Genomic DNA, 17,590 nt, shown 5'->3' with positions numbered 1-17,590 from the left:
CTAATGCTTCTGCCTTGGTATCTCCACTTGGGCCTGGCTCCCACTGAAAAGACCCCAATAAAGGTCGAAACTAGTCTGGGTAGTGGCCCTTCCCTTTAATGCATAACATTATACATATCTGCAAGGAGATGTGTTTTGCATTATGGGGGATACTAAGATGGGAGTGTTGGTTGCTTGCTCCACCTTTGCAAGGAGTTGCCCAGTGTTGTACCACTTTACCCCAGTCCTGAAGATACTTTCAGGTGCAAACTTTGTTTGCACACACTTGGATAAAGGATTAAACTAAATTTATTATAAAAAAATACAGTAGGAAATATAACAGTTCATATTTGAAATTCGGTTTTACTTAGTGTGGAGATGAAAGTGAACAGAAACCTCAATATGTTTTGTGTTATGAACTGTTGTAAGTAGCATAATTATATCATTATATTTATTTGTTTAATAAAAATTAAAACATTGTTCAATGATGATATACTTAATTGTTTACTTCCAATTTAATTAATTATGTTTCCATATGTATTCAAACATGTTTTTAGATTTATTATGTTATAAATGGCACAGTTTTTCCAAAATGTTGGTAATTTTTCAAATAAAACTTTAATTCCAACATTCTAAAATGGTATATTTCTTTCTTTTCTGTTCACAAAATCAATGACATTGTCGAAGTCTATTTCATCACTCAGTTGCTATTTTATAGATAGTATGGCAAGATTTCTTCTTAAACATCAAAAAAGTACCTCCCGAGGCAGATCATCCCCCCCCCCCACACACACACCAGTGATGCCTCTGTAACTTAGTGATCCATAAAATTGTTTTAGACATTTTACTGGTCCTTGGGCTTTAAAAGGTTAAGAAACACTGGTATAGATTATTTGGAATTATTGTTTCAACTCCTCAATAACGAATGCGCCAAGTTTGAAAATAAAATAAGCGCATGTGCTATCTTTACCCTTCTCCCTTCTGGTAGCCAATTGTATGGCAAAACCAGTAGCCCATCAAATGTTCGCGAAACTGTAATCAGCGGGTTGTTCCACTGGACATTAGTCCTGTGTCTGACAGTACACTGATGTATAACAATTGTTTGTGTTTAAAATTTAAAAATAATAATAAATTTAAAAACTGTATATTCAGAAAATTTTATTTTTATAATTGTAAAAGTATTTTTACCCGTGAAACATGAAAAGACAGTCAAATTTCTTAAATTTTTTTGGGAAAGAAAAAATGAAGTTGAAGATAATACGTACATTGATTCAATGAATATGCAACAAGTTGGAGGAGAAAAACAAAATAATTTACCTGATTGCTGGAACGAGAAGCAAGCATCGTATTTCAAAATGCAGTAAAAGTGGTTAGAAGTTAAAAATGGTAAATTAGGATGTCGTGTTTGCTCAAAATATAAAAACTTAGGTGATGAGGAGAATAAAAGTTGTCACCTATCAAAGGAATGGGTAGAAATGAAAATACTACAGACTCAAGCACCGCATCTTTGCGCAAAAAGTTATCCAAACATAATAAATCATTTGCTCATAATAAAATCATAAAAATAAATGGAGAATGTAGCAAATCTATATATTACCAAATGTAATTGACAAACTAAATGAAAAAGAAATTTTGATAACTTCAAAAATTTTTAATTCTGTTTATAGTTTGGTGCAGAGAAACCAACCAATGTCTGATTTACCAGATTTAATCGAACCACAAATTAAAAATGGTATTGATCTAGGATTATCATTGCATTCTAGATTCTCAGGAATTAGAATAGTTGAACATATTTCTAAACAAATAAAATTAGAAATATTCTCCAAAATAATTGAAAAAAAATTGCAAAATTTCTATAATAGCAGACGAATCGACAACATTATCGAAAATAAGTGTTTTAGTTATTCACATGCAAGCTGAGCTCACTGAACAATGTATGATTTTTGTAGATCTTGTAGAACTAGAAAATACCACCGTGGAATGTACGCATGCTACTATAATTGCTACTTTAAATTCATATGGATTTTCTGATAACTATTTAAAAAAATCATCTCATTGCATTTTGTTCTGATGGAGCTAGTGTAATGTTAGGAAACAAATCAGGTGTTGCAATCAAACTTCTACAAAAATTTCCCAACATTGTGATTTGGCATTGCGTAACTCATCGTTTACAATTAGCATTAAACAATTCAATAAAAAACATTATAGAAATAAATCACTTTGAAATATTTATGGATAAATTATATGCTTTTTATCACCAATTATCAAAAAATCAACGAGAATTGAATACGATTGCAAAAGACCTTGGTATGGAAATTTTAAATATCGGTCATGTGTTTGGACCACGATGGACACTTGCAGTTTACGAACAGCTCTTGCTGTGTGGAGAAATTACCCAGCTTTATGCAAGCATTTTGCATCGAACGATAAATAAGGACTTTTTAAACCGACTCCTCAATTTGGAATTTTAAAAGATCTAGCATTAACGATTGATATCCTAGAGGAATTATCATATTTGTCAGAAACTCTACAAAGTCACAATATAAGTATTATAAGGGCTAACGCCTTAATCATGCGAACAATTAATGCAATTAATGATTTTTAAAATACTGTAGGTTCTTTTGAATCTAAAATTGATAACATGTTAAAATCAAAAGAATTTGAAGGAATAACAATTGAAAGCAAAATCAGATTTCACAAACAACCACGAGAAACATTACTAAACTCTCTTATAATGTCTTTAAAGAATAGATTAATACAGCAAAGTCATTTTAAACTTAAAAATGAAAATTATGAGGATTTGGAAGATGAAGAACTGAAAAACATTTTAAATGTATGTTATCCTGAAACATGGAATATGAGGAAGTTACGTGTCCATGGTTAGAAGGAGAAAAGACAACAAGATCTTTAAATTTTATTTTGAAATATGAAATTAAAATTAATGATTTTAGAGATTTAGTGGAAATGGCTTTGACTGGTAAGTTACAAAATGAAATTCCCAGCACGGTAAAAAAAGCCAAAGTGATTATGGCAATCAATTGCAGTTTGTAACGCTGAAGCCAAATGAGCTTTTATGTGATGAATAATATCGTAACGACGAAGAGATCTTCTCTCACTATAAAACATATTTTGGATTTAATGACAATATGTATAAATGGGAAACCCTTGAATAAATTTAATCCAAATCCTTATGTCAAATTTTGTCAAACACTAGAAAATCATCTCTCGGCTATAGAACCTCCTAGAACACAAGGTGTGAAGGAGGAAGGAAATAAGGTGTGGCAGCTGTTGTCATAAGTATTTCCTTAAAGTAATTGTTTGTAAATGTTAACCTGTAAAGGAGAGAGTTTTTTTTCTGGGTAAACGTGCACAAGACAGCAAGTTTTTTTTTTCATGTAAAATCATCTCGAAAGTGATTTTATTAAATAAAATATTATAGTTACTGTTACTACCATTTTTACAAATAATCAACTATTTATTTATGTGATTACTTTTGGTAATCACATAAATAAATAGGACCATAAAATAATGCCCTTTGATTATCACTTTAAGTATAAAACCAAAAGAGAAATATAAAGTATTTCAATATTATTGTGTTTAGATAATATTTATTTATTATTTATAGATTGTTTGTCATAAAAACTTCTATCGCAAACAAAACAAATTTATTTTGTTTATAAAAAATGCAGACTATTTCATATGTACAATTATAAAAGATTTTATTCTTATTATATTTTAATAAAAATATATTATTATAGATAAATTAACACAGATGATTGTATGCAAATATTTCATATTTAGATCATGAAATATTTGTTTAAAAATGATAGCCTTTACAGATTGATTGTCCCCTCATACGTTTTGATTGGCATTTGTACACAAGCTGTATTAATAAAAGTTTTTGTGTGAAATACTCTTTTTTTTTTTTGCTCGACGATGCAAACCCTTTGTAAAAATTTCCATAGCTCACCACTGATCACACCTGATATTAGAATCAGATATATCAAGCTTAACTCTTTGCTTTATGCAGATGATGTACTCCTAAACAAATCCAATGCAGGTCTCCAGGATTCACTAACTAAATTGAATAGCAGCTGCAACAACCGAGAATGAAAGTCAGCAATAAAAAGACCAAAACTATGGAAACAAATAGGAACATAGAAAATTTAAACTGCAATCTCAATGGAGAACTTACAGAACAAGTAAAATATTTTAGCTATTTAGCCACAGTTTTTAACGAAGATGGCAAATTAAATATGGAAATAGACAACAACATAAGCAAAGGTAGTATGTTTGGAAGTCAGTTGAATAAATTTATATGGGCTAAGAGAAATTAGCCAAAACACTAAACCAGCAGTATACATGAGTGTTCAAACAAGTTTTAAGTTATGGATCTGAGAGCTGGGTTAGAAAAAAAAGCACTTCATCAAAGATCAGAGACTGCAGACATGAAAATCCTGCAAAGAATCAATAGCAAAATTATATTAAGGTGGTTTGGTCACTTAAACAGAATGGGAGAAGAAAAGTTAGCAAAACAGGTGTTTGATGACAAATAGCAGTAATAAATCAAGAGGAATACCAAGATCTAGGCAGACTGATACAATCAAGAGCCATGGAAGACCAAAATATTAGATATGAAGTACTGGAGTGCTAACAAGTGATAGATTAATTTGAAGGAAAATTATTGATAGGAGATTAGTAGTAAAGTAAACTTGTGTAGTGCTGTCTTAATATCCTGAACACTCCTTTGAGGGGACATATATCAAGAAATTGATGATGATGATATCATTAAAATTTGTGAGAAGTAAGCTATTTCTTCATCAATTACTACAGATGCCTTTTTTTTAAAAGGGAATATCAAATACCTCATTATCAGATCAAGGTCTGTGATATCTGATATAAATAGTTTGTTTTTTCATAGGAACTGATTTTAAAAATACTTAAGCATAGTTACCATATTTTATAAACAGTTTAGTAGTTTCACATGCAAATGGCTGTGACACGTTCTGTGTAAGTAATTATTATTAATCTCAAGTTTTAAAAGTAATCAGCAATTGTGCTTGCTCCATCTATATAGCAAGTTGCAATTTCTTTATCTAGTAAAAAAAAAAAAAAAAATCAATTATATACCAAGGAAATTTTATATTATAAAAATTATTCAATTGATGTAAAATTACGAAATTATTTTTTTTTTAAATATGAATTTAACATTTAAAAATGCCTACAGTATTTAAAAAAAAAAAAAAAAAAAAAAAAAAAAAAAAAAAAAAAAAAACCTCATCTATTTATACATTATGCTCATTGCTTGTTATAGCCAAATAACTTGGCTTTTTCTCCTCTCATACTTTCTTTTTTAGTCTAATTTTTGATAATAGTGTAATTAATTCTATCTCCATAGTTACAATTATCACTCAATATATTTATGTGTGTATATACTCTGTCTAGTTTGTCCATTTGGCCAGGAGGGTGAAAAAATCAGTTTCTGAGAAGCAAAACCCTACTTCTCTATACGAGAGCATTTAACTCACTTTCAGTTGAAAATCCTCATGTCTCCCACATCCTAGGATAGCATGGGATAGGATTTCAACTAAATCTTTCTGGAATTTATAATTACCAACCTCACTATGGAATGCATCATTTTCATTCTTTGGTAAAATGGACTTAGGAATATGTAGAAATAATCAGCAACAGTTCTCAGAAGTGAGTGATAAAATCCAAAATGTGGAAATTAACTGCTGGACTGCTATTCTCTTCAGGTCACACACAGACACCTTATCAGAAATGTGCTTGAACAAGAAAGGAATGAAAATATTGTGGTTAATAAGGAAAAGAAAGAGAGAGAGATAAAACTGAGGACAACAGCAAAAAGTGGAAAAAAGACCATACGGTGAGTATGCGTTGGGGGAAGGGATGTCACACAGTAAAGATTATTAGAAATACATAGGCAAAAAAATGAATAATAATTTATTAATGCAAACAGTTTGGCCTGAATCCAATAGGCAATCATCAGTGTACAACAAAATTCACAAGGTGCAGCAAAAACAATGGACTTTAATTCCATTTTTTGTTTCAAACATGAGCCACATACTAAGTTGACACCAAACAATTAAAATAAACAAAACAAAAAAATTAATTAAAATGAAATGGAAAAAAAAGTGTGTGTGTGTGTGTGATATAATGGATTTACTCAGCTGAGAGACATATTTTTTAAAAAAGATTAAATGATTGAAAGCCGAGAGATAAAAGTAAGAAATACTATTTAATTAGATTGCATGACTAGTTTCGTTCTTCATAGAAGACTTCTTCGAGTGCGCAACAAGAGGGAGCAACCATCAAAAATTGCAAAAGATCAAAAAACTATACATTAAAGCATTGGCATATTAACATTTGAAGCTGTTCTGTGTATCTCCTCATTGTTGGGTGTAGGCATGCATTCAACATCTCGTGAATGCCAAAGTTCGATTGCAGTGCAATGGCAGTCTGAGAGATTATAGCTGAGGTTGGTGTTGAGATGTAATTGATTGAGAATGATTTCTTTGGACTCCACAATTCTTCTTTCCAGTTCATTATAGTATCAAAAGATATTTTCAGATTTGTCCCATAGGACTGGATGAATGAAGTTTCTTCATTAGCATCAACAGAATTCAGAACATGGTTCGACAGAGCACTAACTGTGGTTCTGCCACATGTGACATTTCTTTTATGTTCTTCAACAAGTAATTCGATTGAATTTTTTGTCAGGCCAAAATAAGATGTTGCAGTTGCACCAAACTTGGTAAGCACTGGGATATTTCAAGTTGTTATGTTCTTGTTTAGACCTATTGAGCAAGAAATGGAGTTTCAGAAGAGGAGTGAAAGAAGTCCAGATGTATTTTTTTAAGAACTTTGGCCAATTTTGGCAAAATGGAACTAATATATGGTAGGGATATGTAGCCTTTTTCACTATTTCTATTTTCAGTATGGCGAGGGGGTGGATTGAAAAGTAACTTATTAACTGTTTATTTCAACCATTTTGTTGAAAGGTTGTAAGAAGAAACCGAAATTCTTTGTTAATATCTTTTTCTTCTTCACACAGGAGTGAGCGAGCACGTTTGCCTAGCATAGGAGGTAATACCAAGTTTTTGAGGTGGATAGTGATGGGACTGTGGATGGAGATATCTGTTGGTGTGAGTTGGTTTCCTGTAAACAGAGATTTTTAATTTCTCAGAAATATGAGCGAGTTTGACATCCAGGAATGGAAGAGAGCCCTCAATCTCAAATTCTGCAGTAAATTGGATTTTTGGGTGTTGACTGTTGAGGTGGTCAAGGAAATTCTTTAGAGACTCAGAACCATGGCTGCAGATTAAGAAGATATCATTGTTATATCTTCTCCACAATTTTGGTTTCAAAGAAAAGGAGGAGCTAGCCTTTTCTTCAAAGATTCCAAATATAAATTTGCCAGTATGGACGATAAAGGATTATCCATGGCTAAATCAGAGTTTTGTTTGTAATAATGTCATTAAACTAGAAATAGCCAGAATTAACAGGGGCTCAACAGTCAACACCCAGAATAGAGATATAACTTTTTTTCATAATTTATCTTTTAACAGAATAAGAATGTTCACAAATGTACCTTCTTCAGTAGGTACATTTGTGAACAAGTAAATGACATCAAAACTAGTGATAATTTCTTCTTTTTGAATATTTATGTTTTTAACACTTGAAACAAAATCAACAGAATTTTTGATAAAAGAAAAAGTCGAGTCTAATAAGCACTTTAGAGATTTTGCTAAATACTTTGAGAGTTTATAAGTAGGTGAATCAATGCCTTCTACAATTGGTCTCAGTGGAGTATTTTCTTTATGAATTTTTGGCAATCCATATAATCTAGGAATTAAAGGATGAAGTGAACAAAGAGATAATCGAATATTTCTAAGAAACTCTGTAGTTGTTCTAAGAAGGTTGTTTGTATGGTTGTGGAGTTCACAAGTTGGATCTCTGTCAAGAATCGAGTAAGTATCTGTTTGTAATAATTTTAGTGGTGTTACCTTTATCTGCAGGAAGAATTATTATATTATTATTACATAACACCTCCAGGGAGTCCAAAGACTCATTGAGGGAGGGTACCTGCTCTACAAATCTCCATCTCCACCACTCCACGAGCCGCGACTACCTCCATCATCTACACCAATGCCATCTACCGCCGACCACCATCACTAGTATTTTCATAAACAAACATCCATGCCCATGGCAAGATTCGAACCCGCAGCCATTTGGCTGGAGAGCAGATAGGCTAACCACTTGGCCAACTATTATATCTTTTTTTTTTTTTTTTTTTTGTAGTTTAGTAATTGCTTGACGTTCTGCTGGAGAGATGTTGTCTGCAGGGGTTTCACATAGTGAAAGAACTCTTTGGGATGTCCTTTGGGGCTTGGCTAGATTCTTCTCTTAATCTGAATTCGCCTTCCTTGCCATACTGGTGACCTTTCTTGCTGAGCATTGTATTGTTCATGAGTGTGCTGGTCACCTTTTTCTTTATATACCCTCTACAGCATTTTCTTCTTCTGCAGCTTGTGCTTAATGATATTACTCATCCATCTAAATTCCTATCAGATTAACCCTCCTTACCATAGGTATATAATTTAATAATGCTTCCACTAGATCAGTGCTTCCCAAACTGTGAGCCACGGCCCCCTTGGGAGCCATTAGTTTCATTGAGGGGACCGTGAAATAATGAAAACAAATTTTAAATGTTTTAAGACTAAGTGTGTGCCATGTCAAATGTGTATGTAAGATGCTAAAAATGTAATATTTGCATTTGATTTTTGCAATATTCGCTGTGTATCTTTTGTATTGAATAGAAATACAATAAATATTATAATAATATATGTCTGTATTACGATTTTTTTCCGATGGGACCGTGAAATATTTAAATTTTTCCGAGGGGCAGGGGCCTTTACATCCATAAGTTTGGGAAGCATTGCTCTAGATGACCCTTAACTATATCCCAACATGCATGCATACTATCATTCTTACCCTGCAGTGTTTTATGCTATGGCACAGATTTAAGCTTCTTCCTAAGCATTTCATAATCACCTATCTTGTAGTTCCAAACATACCCCTTCTTGACAGAATATTCCTCATGTTTTATAATATCTTAAGTCAAGACCACATCGTCGCTTTCATCTTGCTTATGGATAGCTCTTCTGATCCTATGACCAGGTCCAATACTCTCCCACCCCTAGTCCTCTCCATCAAATGCTTCCTTAAGTAATCATCTCTTGGTAAGTGAATAAATACTATTTCCTTCCGGTTATGAGATTTTCTTCCTTCTAGATTATATATCTCCATAGTTGAAGTCCACCATAATAATCACTTGACCTGTACTCATTGTACTAATTTGGCAATGCATGTCTTACACATCATCCATGGAACTCCCTGGACTATAGCAACAACCAACTGTATATTTTGTCTTACTGGCCTTAATCTCATACCAGACTGCTTCAAATGAACAGCCACCCTTCCGCCTATCTCCTATTCTTTTTTGGCTGCAATTCATCAGCTATCATCAGCAGTATCCCTCCCTCCCTCCCATATCCTATCTTCCTTGAAAATATTAAATCCTTCACATTCTATTCCTGTAACTATATCAGGAACGTAGTTACAGGAATAGAATGCATTAGTGAGACTTGGCTAAGAGGAGCCAAGTCTCACTAATGCCTATAACTTTTGGTGAGGTTGCACAAACGCCTTCCTCTTGTTCCTGATACTTCCAGCAGTAGTATATAAAAATTGCAGCATCCCTTTAGGCTCCCACCCACCTTTACTTCCTGAATTGACTACCCTATTCAATATTTTTTCTTGAGAGATTAGATTCTGCACTTCGTCATTCTCACACTCACTAACCTCATGGGGTGCCTGCACACAAACTCTCCTGTTTTTCACTCTAATTGCTTAAGTTTCCCTGAATTTGTGCTCCAGCATGCTCAATGAACAAAGCTCTCTCTCTCTCTCTCTCTCTCTCTCTCTCTTCTCTAGACACCTAACACCCAAACCATTTGGATGCAGTCCATCAGCATTGTACAAATTCTTCTTTCTGTCAAACACGGACCACAGATCCTACATCATTTCTTCTGCACAATCTACGTATAGACTCACTGGCTCTCAATGCCATCCTCATCAGTTCACTTCTATCATAGCTTGGTAGGAGACTTACATTCTTCACCTTCTCACTCTTCAGTTTTGCATCTTCTAACAACTCCTTTGCATCCTCCCTCATAGAATACTTCTCGCCTCTCAAATCATTTGTACCAATCAAGACAACATTTCCTTCAACTTACTTTTTTTGCATCCAGATGGCATAGCTAATATCATGAATTTTTCCACCCAGAAAACACGATTTCGTCACACCTTCATTAATTACTTCCCTGATCACTGAGTCTCCATATTGTAATTTTCTCCTTAACTTGTTTTTTTGGTCAATTTTTATTATTCCTTCAGAATGCCTGCTTCTTTCTTGCCACTTCTGCAATTTTGTCTATGAAGGATAACATTCCAGCACGAAATTTCTTTATTAATGTCCATTTCATTCTCCTATATTTTCACGGCCACATGTTCGACATTAATAACATCATTTTCCATCCTACTGTTGATACTGTCCACTCTACTAATATCTGCTGCATTCTCATCACCTAACAGAAACTCACTTTTGAAATGATACATACTCTCTCTACAGTTTCAATTTCCTTCCACATATCCTTTAATTTTCTTGATGAATACATTTCACATACACTGCACTGAATAAAATCCCACAAATTCATATTGTCTGACAACGTGGTCTTTGCTGCCACTGTTCGTCAACGCAATGACGAATCATGGATGTTCGTGATCGAACATGGACGAACCATCTGTGATTCCATAATATTATATATATATATAATAAAAATAAAATAAAGTTTTTAGAAGTTTCGTTATTATTATTATTACATGACGCCTCCAGTTTCTTCTGTACTACTCAAAGCCAAACACGCCCAAATTTGTCTCTAGCTGGAATCAAGGCACTAAAATTCCTGAGATGAAATAACCAGTTAACTATTACAAACCAGATTAAAAGAAGAGCTGCAGTGATCATGAACAATTTTGAGTATAACAGAAATTTCCCTTCCATGTACCTAGAGACTGATCAGAATCCTACAATTAAGCGAAATCAACAAACTGAATTCTCTACTCAGCAACGTGGTCAGTTAGCACAAGGGCACTGAAAAAAAAAAAAAAAAAATTGGAAGACTCCACTTTTAAAGAACCCACTAAAAAGAATTCCCATCATACTCATAGCATAGCTAGTTTCTAAAGTGCTCACACAGGGCACTAGCATTCTTTCATGACGAAAAATTCATCAGAATTCCCGAAAACAAATTAAAAATCGATCCTTATAGCCTACGGACATCAGGATTTAGTTTTTACATTCCTCCCTTATTTACTAATGTACATCTTGCTGACATTCTCCAGTTGTTATCACAAGGGCTCTCCCTTCTCCCCAGACATAGTTGAACTGACTTTGTCAATCATTTAGATTACTTCATCTATAGAAACAAGTAGATCAATTTTATATAAATCAAGTGGATATTAAATCCAACATTATTTGAAAGCCGAATACAGAAACTATAAAAGTTTAGTAGAGTAAATGCCAGCAAGTGTATTCTCGTAAGCTGTATGGTCAAATTTCGTACGAAACTTTTATAGTTTCTATTCGGCTTTGAAATAATGTTGGATTTAATATCTACTTAATTTATATAACTTTGCATCACCGAAATGAAGCTTTTTGGCTCTTTATTTTAGCAAATAGATCAAAGTTACTACTATGGGGAGTCCCTTTCTCATGCCTTAGTCAATTTCTAATTAAAACATCTTACAGACTCCTTATTCTCCTCAATATAATAACTGCAATCTTCCTCTTGGACATGCTATGAATCTCAGGTATCTCTGGCTGCCTTGCTAACCAAGATTAATAGCCTGCATCAACTTCACTATGGTTTAAAAAAAGATACAAAATTAGCCATCTTAGACATCGTGTTCTCCTGTATCCCATCTGGATTACTTATAGCTTCTGTTCGCTGTAAATACATCTTCACAGGCCATTACATAGGAGGTTCTGTCCATCATCCACCTCAAAATATGAGCATTATCAAATTGTTACTTAATACAGCACATGTTATCTGCTCCAACCCTAAGGATCATCTCCAACTAGAACTTGATACTATCCAAATTACTATGGTAGAAGAATGGCTTCACCTCAAAAAAAGATTAAATGCATCTGTAACACTTACAATCCAGTCCCCCAGACCCTGTACGAAGAGTCCAAATTCCCTGAATCACAGGAATATCTGAATCAATTTCAAAGTTCCTAAAAAGATACCATTTAGTTTGCACATTCATTCCTGTTAATAAAATCTCCTTCTGGTTACCATCCACAAAACACTCTCTCTCTCTCTCTTTAGTGTTTACCAGGTTCAATGTAATTGCCTCTGTTCTTACTTTAAACAAACCAAATGTTCATTTGAAACTGATTGCAGGAACATCAGTCTTGCATCACTCAAGCGAGAAAAATCTGGTAAGGAATGGACAATGATCACAACATCCTATGGTCCAATACATGCCTGTTAGATCAGTGTCATTATAAGTTTGAGCAGTTGAAAGGGAATGCTGAAGCACTTTTACACCATCCAAACATAAATCAGTTTTTAATTTAACTTATTATTATTTTTTTAGTTCATTTGTCTTTTATTTTCATTTCATCTTCTTTTTTCTTTTTATTATTATTCTAGTTTATTTTTATTTATTCACCATCTCTTGAAAGTGTCACTCTAGCTCATATCTGTGAAAGGGAATAACAATCCATCGTTCATACTCCACCTTGGAAATTTGCTTGTGCACTGATGATTGGCTGTTAGATTCAGGCTGAAATATCTATATTAAGAAATTATTCATTCTCGTGCCAAATAATACTGAAAAATAATACTGGATATACAAGAAATTTCTGATATGAAAGGGATAAGGAAAATTAAAGCTGCACCACAGAATAAGACAACAAGGTTAATCACATAAAACGCTTGTTTTAAAAAACACACACTAGCTCGTAGGTAAAGAAAACAGCATGTTTTAATATGTAAAATAAATGGAAGCAAAGAGTAGAGAAATGTTATTCTGTACTATCATAAATGGATTTTTAAATGACAAATACATACTTGCAGTGCTTAAAGGAAGTCAAGTACTTTTTTACTGGTATTAATGTAAAGTTTTCAAGGTTAGAGAAATACAGCTTGTAGAAAAGAAAACTAATGGCAAGAAATATAATAAAGACTAATATTAAAGCAAATAATACGATCATAACTGAATGACCTTTTTAATCATGTATTAAGTAAATTGCTTTCTTAGTCTTTGCTTTCTGTTTATAGTAAGTCTGCAGTAAACTTGCAGTAAACTTAGCACAGTTTCAGATTAATAATTTCATTATAATTAAATGTTTTCTGAGGAAAAGCTTGGTGTTAGTTGTTAGGACATACCAAAATGAGACTAGGATATCAGCAAATGTTTCTACACATGTGAAGAGAGCAAACACAATCCAGTACATCATCCATTTTACCTGAAAGAAATTAATTCTTTAGAATAAAACTTGATAGAATTGTTAAAGGTGTTTATAATTGTCACCATATGAGTTTAAAAAAAATCACAGAATTACGAATAACAGTAAAATTAAAATTTCCTTCCCCGAGAAAACAAATTTCTAATACTGGCAAAATGAGATTTGCCATGGTGTATTAAAGTTTTCACATAACAGAAGTAGCACAAATCGATTTTAAATTATCTATTTAAATTATCCTGAACACTACAAGAATACACATGAAATACCACAGCTACTTTCTTCAGATGTATTCTGATACAGTCAGCTCTCACCATAGCAAACTTGTAAGGAACATGGAAACTGTTTGTTACAGTGGAAACAATTTGCTATAGTGAATTTCTTTTAATATTGAATCTTGCATAACTTTGATTGGGACTTTTTGGTAGTTAAGTGTGTTGGTCATAGTGGTGTTTGCTATAGCGAGAGTCAACTGTACTACACTGAATACATTCCTTTGTTTTCTACTGTATATAACACCATATGTTGGAGAACCTACTCTTTCAAAGTGTTCATTTCCTGCAGTTATACTTCCTTGGTAGATACAGTGATTTACTGTATATGACACCTATGTTCCATATAGTTAACCCCTAGAAACCACTTGGTTTCTAGGGGTTAACTATATGGAATAATCAGAGATGCAGTGTTTGAATAATAAGTAAACTACAACTTAAGCAGACAATGGAATGACTAGTTTCTGAGATTTTCCTGGTAAAGAGAGGTTCAGAGTTCGGATCATCAGTAAAACTGCAAAAAAACATTCTATGCTGAGACTTTTCTGGTGTTAAGGAAATAGATAAAATTGAAAATAGTAAATATCAGAAAGGGTGATTGGATGAACGATTAACGTTTAATTTAAGTTGGGAAATGTCATATAATTCACTGTATATTATCATAACTTTCTGTAAGAAGACTTTATTCCATGTGAAGTAGAAACAGCAAACAGCATGAATTCCACAAATTCATGATTCCTACCTTTATGAAATGAAATTGAATATCATTAGGAATTATGAAGTCGATTAAGGCATTGCAAGTCTATTACATAACTTTAAACTGGATACACTGATTATGAATACAATCATTAAAGATGATTGTAGTCATAATCAGTAAATTACCTGAATCATTGAAATCTACAATTCTAAATGTTTTAAATTTATAATTTTCTTAATTTAAGCGATTCACCATCAAAAATGTATTTCAAATTTCCCTTTGTTAGCACTTAACATTACATTATAAACATTTCTAGCTTATATGGTAAACTTCTATCAGATACAGCCAGCTTTTAAAATAGACCCGAATAAACTTTTTTTGACTTCCTGTCCTCTGGAACAAAACCCATCCATAAGATGGGGACTGCCTGTATTTCAGTTGCTTCTAGTTAACTATTTCTATGCAGACAGAAGTTAGCATACATGTTCTTATTTCATCCTGCACTTCAAAACAATTGCCTGCAATTCCTGAGATTTCAATGAAAATAATCAGCTAACCATGCAGTTGATCCTTCAAGTTCACCAATTATATAAATAGTGTGTATGTGTACACTAACAAAATAATTAAAATCTGTTATGGTCAAGTTAAAAAAAAAGAGAACTATAAAATGTGTAAGTCTTCTCATTAATTCTCAGAAAGTGCAGATAGGAAGAAAAAATTATACACAACAATATAATGTCATTAAAATGATGCAAGGTCAAAAAGAACACAAAATATCACCTGAATTTCTCAATATAGTGATACCTCGGCTAACGAGTGACCCTGCTAACGAATTTTTCTTTCTTTGTTTTTTGGACTTGGCTAACGAATATTTTAGTGGATGTACGTGCTAACATAAAGCAGCAAACATGAACGGTCGGGCCATTCCAGGAGCTTATCTTTTCCAGCTGTATGTGTGTGACAAAGAAATGAGCTGACCACATCACATAGGGAAGACCCACCAACTCGACTGGGTTGTTTACGTTTGAGACAGCGAGAAGTGTCTGAATCACTTTAAAAACATTCTGATAAAAAGAGAAGTTCAATCAACTTTGGACAGATTTTTGACTTCTCCTTTAGCAAAGAGACAGAAGCCAGCTACTGAAGAAGAGGAGACTTACCTTGAATAAATTTTGAAAATTTGGAAGAAGAATAGTAAAAACGTTGTGTACATATTTTCAGTTTAATAAAGTGTAAAGTGTTTATAATAGTGTAAAGATCGTCAGTTTTTCATTCTACTTTCCATTCTCCTTCATCTAATTGGGTAGCTGTTCATCTCAGCCTTTGGTGAGTTTTTGCCCTTTTATAGTGTGCTTTTTACTATTTTATAAAACTTATCTTTAAATAGTAGGCAGTAAATCCAAATAGTAAAATAGTAAATCCAGAACGAATTAAGCGATTTTCTATAGAAACCTAAGGGAAATCATGTTTTGGCTAACGAATGTGATTCCGAAACGAATTATCTTCGTTAGCCAAGGTATCACTGTATTAGCATTCTAAAGAAAATATGCAGAAGTTAAAATATCATCATATAATCTTCTAGCAGTTTTTATATTCGGTTGGAGTGTAAATTATACTTGACAAAAATTATAATCTTGTTTTAACCTGCATATACAAACTTTTGTTTCCTCCCACCAATAAAAAAAAAGGGCGAGTACACAGCATGAGAAAGGTGGATGCACCAAGAGGATGTGAGAGCATGTGTAGACAGGAAAGGAATGGGATGACCTGGGATCAAGAGGAAACAGTTGGAATCGAAGGTTCTAAAATGAATAAGCAGAAAGGGAAATGGCCCCAGTCGAGCATGGAGAGATCACATCGAATGAGTGTTATCAGTGGAACTAGCTGTAGATCCAGGAATGAGCTGTTGTGTTTATATATAAATGCTAGAAGTGTAAGAAACAAGGCAGATGAAATGGTTGCACTAATTGAGTCTGTTCACCCAAAAATTGTTGAAATAAGTGAGACATGGTTAGATGAGTACGACATCCTGACAGGAATAGAGATGGAAGGATATGATATGTTTTGTGAGGATAGAAGGGTAAAAAAAGGGAGGGGAGCGCTATTGATGATAGAGAAAGAGTTATGTCCATAAAAAGTAGAGATGCAAGAGGGAAATAGTGCCAGTGGTTTTGAGGCAGCATGGTGTGAGATAGAGGTCAATGGAATCAAATACTTGGTTGGATGATGTTATAGACCAGGAAATGTGGATGGTAGTGACTATGAAATGTATAATCAAATTAGCCAAGCAAATAAGAAAAGAGTGATCATAATGGGCGATTTTAATTATTGCAATATAGACTGGAATGATGAGATAGCAACTGGAAGTAAAGAAAATGAGTTTCTTGAGTTTTTGAGGGATAACTACCTCAGACAGTATGTAACAGAGGGCACACGATGATTGAGGGTCTTGGATTTGGACATCTCATCAGAGGATGTAATTATAAATGAAGTGTCAAATCACCCATCAATTGGTGAGAGTGACCATGAGATGATTACCTGGATGGTTGCCAGCAGTGTGAGGACCTCTGTAAGAAAAGGGGGATGATTATGAAGAACTCTGGAGACAGCTTGAAGGTGTGGCATGGAATGAGAAGTTAGCTGGAAAAGAGATCAATGCAACTTGGGAAATTTTAAAAAACTATCTAATAGATGCAATGTCTAAATGTATTCCAAGGATGATCAGGTTAAATAAGGTAGGTGTGAAATGGATGAATAAAGAGATTAAGCACGTGATACAGAGAAAAAAGGGCATTATGGAGGCGGCAAAAGAGAAGTGGAAATAACCAATTCCATGAGGACTAAAAAGACCAGGCAAGGTGGGTGACTTGGTTGGCGAGAGGTATGAACAGCAGTTAGCTAATGAAGCAAAAAAAAGAATCCTAAGGAGTTCTTTCGATATGTAGCCAGCAAAAAGAAAGAATTATCATGGAAGGATGACACTGACTGGAGAAAATGGTATAAAGACAGCTGTTGCAGAAGGTG

The 17,590-nt window shown here is 33.5% G+C and overlaps 1 protein-coding gene across 2 annotated transcripts in view; it reads right to left on the bottom strand.

Annotated features, from left to right (window-relative positions):
- Nucleotides 1–17,590, bottom strand: part of ReepA (Receptor expression enhancing protein A) — a 194,292-nt gene that overhangs the window by 102,969 nt on the left and 73,733 nt on the right. Inside the window, exon 3 of one of the 2 annotated variants that reach the window (XM_090392373.1) lies at nucleotides 13,521–13,600. The exons of the other annotated variant lie outside the window; for it this stretch is intronic. Within the exon in view, the coding sequence (XP_090248499.1) occupies nucleotides 13,521–13,600 (80 nt within the window). The remainder of the gene's footprint in view (nucleotides 1–13,520; nucleotides 13,601–17,590) is intronic. 2 annotated transcript variants of the gene reach the window in all.

This window comes from Typopeltis vanoorti, chromosome 5 (genome assembly GCF_054136105.1).
Source record: "Typopeltis vanoorti isolate ZY-2024b chromosome 5, IOZ_Tvanoo_1.0, whole genome shotgun sequence".
Classification (NCBI taxonomy): domain Eukaryota; kingdom Metazoa; phylum Arthropoda; class Arachnida; order Uropygi; family Thelyphonidae; genus Typopeltis; species Typopeltis vanoorti.
This window is presented reverse-complemented; position numbering and strand designations above follow the sequence as displayed.